Consider the following 7,580-nt stretch of genomic DNA (forward strand, 5'->3'; position numbering starts at 1 on the left):
TCACATGCTCTTAGTATATCATAATTAAACATTTTGTTTAAGTAAAGTCACCATTCTTTCAGTTTTGTGTTTGAATTGACACTTATTAATCCTAAAATAGACCTATCAAAAGCACAATATCTCTATCCTAGCAAAGTAATTAGAAGCCCTTTTTCAGAGTCTGCTGATACTCTGAGATTTAGCATTTCACCAGTTTAAGGTACATTTTAATTATCCAAGGCACTGGTTGCAGTCACAATATTGGAAACTATCAGAGGACTCAGCCTTTTCATTTTAAGCTAATGCTTCCTCTTAGAGTAAACATTCTTACACTCATTGTCTGGTCACTATTCACTATTGCATGAGTGATTAATGCCTGAAATTTTGCAGGTGTGAAGTAAAAGAATAATCAAAGAGTACATTCTGCTACAGTATCTGTGCACAAATATGATCAAGGGTTTGAACATTCAAATCATGGCTAACTATTTATGACACAGAAGGCGTTTTCTTGAATATACATGGAGAAGACAGAAGATGCCCAAATTATTATACAAGGAGCATGGTAAAGAAACTTTCTACCAGGAAGATGTTACTCTTTGCTCCTAATTCCTCCACGTTACCTGCCTTATTCTCACATGATTTCTTTCCCTGTCATCCTAGCCTAACTTTTGATTATCTCATTTCTATTTTTTTTCTTCCTTTCCCCTGTCCTCTCTGTATGTATTTGAACTTCTCAATTAGACACTTGCCACGAATTTTCCACAAAATCATTGATGGGCAAACAACATATCAATGTTCAGTTCCCATATTTCTCAATTCTGCCTTATTTTCTACCTTTAGAATACTTCAGCTTCTTCTCTACTGATTGAGCCAATGGATACAACAAATGTCTCTGTGGTATCTGAATTTGTATTGATTGGACTTTCAAATTCATGGGTGATGAGCCTTTTTCTCTTTTGGTTCTTCTCTGTGTTCTACATGGGAGTTATCCTGGGAAACCTCTTCATTGTGTTCCTGGTAATTATTGACTCTCATTTACACACTCCCATGTACTTCCTGTTAGCCAACCTCTCTCTCCTTGATCTAGGTCTGTCCTCTACCACAGTGCCCAAAATAATCACTAATCTTTTCACTAACTGCAAAATCATTTCCTTTCCAAAATGCATAATACAGATATTTTTTATTCATGTCATGGGTGGAGGTGAGATGGTGCTGCTCATAGCCATGGCATATGACCGGTACACTGCAATCTGTAAGCCTCTCCACTACTTGACCATCATGAGCCCCAAAACGTGTGTTTCCTTCGTAGTGACTGCCTGGATAGTGGGGATAATCCATGCCGTATCTCAGTTTGTATTTGTCATAAACTTGCCCTTCTGTGGCCCTAATGAAGTTGATAGTTTTTACTGTGATTTCCCTCGGGTCATGAAACTTGCTTGTGTAGACACTTACAAGCTAGAGTTTGTAGTCATTGCTAACAGTGGGTTTATATCCATGGCTACCTTCTTCTCTTTAATTATTTCCTATATCTTCATTTTGGTCACTGTCTGGAAACGTTGTTCAGGGGACTTGTTCAAAGCATTTGTCACACTGTCAGCTCACATCACTGTAGTGATTTTGTTTTTTACACCATGCATGTTTCTCTACGTGTGGCCTTTCCCCACCACATCACTGGATAAGTACTTGTTCATTGTTGATTTTGCTATCACTCCCCTCTTGAATCCTGCCATCTATACATTAAGAAACAAAGACATGAGAGTGGCCATGAGAAGACTAGGCAAACGGATTGTGGGTCCTCATGGGATCTCACAATGATTTGGAGCAGATCTAGAGACCACATGCTTCAGGCTCACCAAGAGCACTGCAAGTCATGTGATTGTCATCACTACAATGGTAAGAACTACTATTGTTATGATAGTTCAACAAAAGTCCCCCTGTAGAAATTGATTATTGAGTCAGAGATGACTTTATTTTGCTAATGACGGAGAATAAATTGACATCACCTACTTACATTGAGAAGAAAGGTGAGAAAGAAAACTGAGCTGATTTATAGGAGTAAACCTAACATTCAAATACCATTTTCTGTGACTTGCTAATTGTATTTACTCTCAATTACGAAGACATATGTCAAACAAGTGATAAATATATCTCATGGTAACATGGATTTAATTGATAAAATGTAACTTTGAGTCGATCAAAATCAATAAATTCTACTTTTTAATTTTTATTTTAGTTTGAGTTTAACTGAGAATAAGAAACAAAATCAACTATTTATTACTTAGATTAAGCATGTTGTTTTAGTTGTTTAGACTTGATTGGCTTTAAATAGAGAAGGATAACTCTTTACACTGTGAATACTTGAAATAAATACAAACCACAGATTTCTGAAATTTTGTCTCACTTTCTACTATTCTAAAGATGAAGATTTTCAAATATTCAATTATCCTAGTTTATTATCAAGAAAAAAAAATCCATAAAAGTAATTGCTGTTTCAGGGCACCTCGGCAGTTTTGTCTGTTAAACATCTGCCTTTGGCTCGAGTCATGATCTCAGGGTCCTGAGACTGAGCCCCATGTGGGACTCCCCGTCAACAGAGAGCCTGCTTTTCCTTCTCCCTTGCAACTGCCCCCAGATTGTGCTGATTGTGCTGTCTCTCAAATAAATAAAATATTTAAAAATTGTATTAACTAAAATTTAAAACTAATAGCTGTTTCACTGAAGAATAATCACCCTAAGATGTATGTTTAGAGATTCTGGCTTCTTTGAATATGGTTTGCTGATCTGACAAAATGCTTCCCAAAAGTATATGTATCTTAGATGAATGAAAAGCCAAAAGTGGTAAGGCATATTCAATTTGACTGAGCACATCTACATTTGGAATAAGTGCTTTATTAAAGTACACGTGTTTTCATTTATTTGTTTATACTTCTCTGTAAATAAAATCTACTCAATTAAGGAAAATAATGCCTATATTTTTTGTCCAGTGTTTCTCCAGGAACCTTTTCAATAACATCTCTGCTTACTCCATGTAAATTAATCATTAATACTTCTTTTAATGTTTTGGTATTCATCTGGATGGGAAGTTCTTTACTTGATCATTGCTAACCACTCCCTCTTACAAACAATCCACTGGGCCTCTGAGATGGTACAGTCTCCCACTTTTCCCTCCTACTCTTGGGGAATTCCTTCCCAGTAACAGTTTGCCGGGTTCTCTCCTCTGCTCCACCACCAAACTCAGTGTTCCTCAGAATTGCAACTTTGGTCTTTTCTCACTCCATATTCTTTCCCTAGGGGACACCCGTTCTCTTGGCTTTAATTACCATCTCAGCTAATTTTATTATTGGCTTTTATTCTTAAGCCAGGCTATTATTTCTTGTGTTCCTACTTCATAAATCTAACTGCCTGCTGGCTTGATGCTTCAAGGGCATCTCCCACTCAGCAGATCTGAAACTAAACTAATTATCTTATCCTCAAACCCATTCTTCTGTCAGGTCCTTAGTCACAGTAATTGGCACCAATATTAACCCAGTCTCTCAGTGCAAAATCTAGGAGTAATGATGGACTCCTCCATCCGCAATCCCCACTATTCAATAAATCAGCAAATCATGTTAATTCCAACCTCTAAACACCTCCTAAATATGTCCTTTGCTTTCTTCTAAATGTCACCATTCTTGTCCAAGTCTTCACATGTCATTTTTCAAACTGAGTATGAGTCACTATGTGTCTTCTCTCTTCAAAGCTGATTTGCCTTTATTCCCATTATCTACATACAGAATGAGAGATTTTTTTAAGTGTAAATATAAGTACATGTTTGTTCTCCTTAAGACCCCTCACATACTTACCAACACTCTTAAATTAAAGTACAAGCTCCTTTTCAAGATTTATCAGGCGATCCAAGGCCTGGCCCTTATCCTCCTCTCCCGGCTCAGAGGACAACTCCAGAGGAAATTTTCTTTTCTTTTGCTTGCCTAAAACTTTATTTTCTCTGGGCACCAAGTGGCTCAGTCCCTTAAGCTTTGGAGTCTTAGTTTCAGCTCAAGTCATGATCTCATGTTCATAAGACTGAACACAGAGCTGAGTACTGCATCAGGCCCTGTGCTCAGGACTGAGTCTGCTTGAGGTTCTATCCCTCTGTCTCTCTCTCTAAAATAAAATAAATAGGTAAAATCTTAAAAAAAAAAAAAAAAAACTTCATTCTCTCTTATCTTGAGGCTTTGCTCTGGCTAATCATTCTGTCTCAAACATCTGTCCTTCATATTTTGCCTATTAATATCTATTCATTCTTCAAACTCTGTTTCAACATTCTTTTATCAAGAAACACTTCCAAGGGCGCCTGGGTGGCTCAGTGGGTTAAGAAACACTTCCAAGATCCTGGGTCCAGAAGAACTCCTTCCATTGTATATATTATACCACTCCCTAATGCCACTTTTGTAACATCAATAATAATAATTAATAATAATAATTAATAATAATGAATTATAATAATTTCTTATTCAATGTAGATCTTCCTCATTATAGTTTAAGTTCCACATGAGGAAGGGGCTGGGTCCATCATAGTCACTGCTATATATAGCAGTGCTATAACACTGTTTATTCATGTTAATGAGTAAGAACTCTACAGAAAATGCTCAATAAATGCTTATCATTAAATAAATGAGTAAGACCAACAAAGAGTAAAAACAAATAACGTGAATAGTTTCTTGAATACTGTTTGGGCTTTCTTTGTACATTCAGTCAAAGGTCATAGGATTACAGTACTTCTGTCCTTTTCTTTTTCCTTTTCTCAATTAATTTTCTCTGCCTATGTGGCCTGAATGCTCTACAGTGAAATCTACTAATGAGTACCTTTCGTAGACTTAAGCCAATTCAAAGCCTGGGCCAATCTCAGCTGCATCAACCAATAAATTAGTGGTCTCCACCCTCTCTAATACTTCTAAGTCTCATAAACTCTACATTAGCAACGCCTGCTCCTCTTGACCCAGCAGCCTTTTCTGCTGCCAAGCAAACCCAAGATCCATTCCTTAGAGGATGGCTCTCAAATCACAGCTTGCTCTGTGTCTACCTGACCAGCTCCTCAGGACTTTATTTTTACCTAGATGCTGCTCATTCATCTTAATCTGTTGTTCTGCCTGGTATCCAGTGTCTGACTTAGAACACTGGTACATTGGAACAGGAGCACACTGACATGACAGAATGATATTATAGGGCACTGTGTTGCAGAAGAGCTTTTGGAAGGTTGGGAAACAACAGGAGAAATTTTCCTCTTATCTTAGAGTAGCTGTGCTTCTTCTAGGCAAATAAATTGCTTTACCTTGTCTGATATATATTATGATTCATGCAACTGACCATGCTTAGCTATTTATTTTTTATCAGCCCACAGGAGTCCTCAGTTTGTATTCTTGTTTGTACATTTTGTAATTTCAATGCTTTTTGAAAATTAATTTGAGACTATTATTCCATAACTAGAGAATTAAGGTTCTTCCTTGTTTCTGACCTGAGAAAATAAAATGCAGGTCTAAATAAATACAGTTCTAAACAAAGATAGATCCTTCACACTTTGGAGCCCCATGATAGCCTGGAGATCTTATTCTTTATACTTCCACATCAAAAATCAATAAAGACTTACTTTTACAGAGATACACTATGCTTGTTTCAAAGCCTTATCATAGTTCCTTTGAATGAGTATCTCCTTCAGGTAAACATGTTCCTCTTAGAAATAACTCTAAGTCCCTACATTTTCCTCTTTTGTTTTTATCTCCTTCCCTTGATGTCTTAAGAACTTGATCTAATTACATACAAATTTTACTTGTATCCAGTCAAATCAGGAAATATAAGGGTCAAAAACATTCAAGAAGAACTTCATCCTCAACACTCCAAAGTTTGGGACCACAGGTAAATATATACAAGTTAACATAGGCTATGACGGGTAAGAGGAAAATGATCAATACATTCTCCCCCTGTCAGTCTTAAGAATCATCTCTACAGGCAACCTGGGTGGTTCAGTTGGTTAAGCAACTGCCTTCAGCTCAGGTCATGATCCTGGAGTCCCAGGATTGAGGACCCCATTGGACTCCCAGCTCCACGAGGAGTCTGCTTCCCCCTCTGACCTTCTCCTCTCTCGTGCTCTCTCTCACTGTCTCTCTCTCAAATAAATTAATAAAATCTTTTTAAAAAATGAATTTATAAAAAATAAAAAATTCAAAAGAAAAATATAAATTAAAAAAATAGACCAAATTTTAAAAAAAAAGAATTATCTCTACATATCGGGGGGTTTACATCTATTTCTTCAAGTATGGTACATGAGCAAAGGTATGTCTGTACTCTCAGGATATGTTTTCCCACCCTCTTTCCCTATCTCAGTGCTTCTAAGGATTTCATCCCAAAGATCATGTAACCAATATAGAGATATTTTTACACAAACCAACATACTGCCTACAAACCATCCCTCTTCCCCTCTGTTTCATTACTACGCAATTTCTCTTTCACAGTTTCTCTCATGGGGAAGCCAATGTGACTCAAAGGTTTAGTTCCCCTAAGAGAAACTAATACTGGGCTCTGTACTGGCCTTCTCTGTGAGAACAGTTGACCACTCTCCTGTGTAGCTAATTATTTCCCATTTTGGAGAATCTTTTGTACAGTTTTTCCTTGAGGGAAGATTATGCACAGAAATGAAGCTCTCTGGATTTCTCTTCTCCTAAAAATGTACATCCTGTGGCTGAACAGACAGATAGGAAAGATGCTTTTATTAAAAAGTTTCTTTTCAGTGTTCTAGAATTCATTGTTTATGTACCACACCCCGTGCTCCATGCAATACGTGCCCCCCATAATACCCACCACCAGGCTCACCCAACACTCTACCCTCGCCCCCCCAAAAGCCTCAGATTGTTTTTCAGAGTCCACAGTCTCTCGTGGTTTGTCTCCCCCTCTGATTTCCCCCAACTCACTTCTCCTCTCCATCTCCCCATGTCCTCCATGGTATTTCTTACGCTCCACAAATAAGCAAAACCAATGGTTATTGACTCTCTCTGCTTGACTTATTTCACTCAGCATAATCTCTTCCAGTCCTGTCCATGTTGCTACAAAAGTTGGGTATTCAGCCTTTCTGATGGAGGCATAACACTCCATAGTATATATGGTCCACCTCTTCCTTATCCTTTTGTCTGTTGAAGGGCATCTTGGTTATTTCCACATTTTGGTGACTGTGGCCATTGCTGCTATGAACATTGGGTACAGATGGCCCTTCTTTTCACCACATCTGTATCTTTGGGGTAAATACCCAGTAGTACAACTGCAGGGTCATAGGGTAGCTCTATTTTAATTTCTTAAGGAATCTCCACACTGTTTTCCAAAGCGGCTTCACCAACTTGCACTCCCACCAACATTGTAAGAGGATTCCCCTTTCTCCACATCATCCCCTCCAGCACATGTTGTTTCCTGTCTTCCTAATTTTGGCCATTCTAACTAGTTTAAGGTGATATCTAATGTGGTTTTTTTGTTTGTTTGTTTGTTTTTGTTTTTTTGTTTTTTTTTTTAAGATTATTTATTCATTCGACAGACAGAGATCCCAAGCAGGCAGAGAGGCAGGCAGAGAGCCCGATGCG

At 37.8% G+C, this 7,580-nt stretch overlaps 1 protein-coding gene across 1 annotated transcript; it reads left to right on the forward strand.

Moving 5' to 3' along the window:
• The first annotated feature begins 852 nt into the window (after positions 1-852).
• LOC131999335 (olfactory receptor 4F6-like) lies at positions 853-1,794 on the forward strand. Its single transcript, XM_059372108.1, has one exon. It carries the CDS (start codon positions 853-855, stop codon positions 1,792-1,794), a length of 942 nt encoding a protein of 313 aa, XP_059228091.1.
• The last annotated feature ends 5,786 nt before the right edge of the window (positions 1,795-7,580 follow it).

This window comes from Mustela nigripes, chromosome 13, assembly GCF_022355385.1.
Source record: "Mustela nigripes isolate SB6536 chromosome 13, MUSNIG.SB6536, whole genome shotgun sequence".
Taxonomy (NCBI): Eukaryota; Metazoa; Chordata; class Mammalia; order Carnivora; family Mustelidae; genus Mustela; species Mustela nigripes.

What these genes read in the sequence shown, in the direction of transcription:
- LOC131999335 (XM_059372108.1), top strand. Translation starts at nt 853, where the DNA reads ATGGATACAACAAATGTCTCTGTGGTATCTGAATTTGTATTGATTGGA.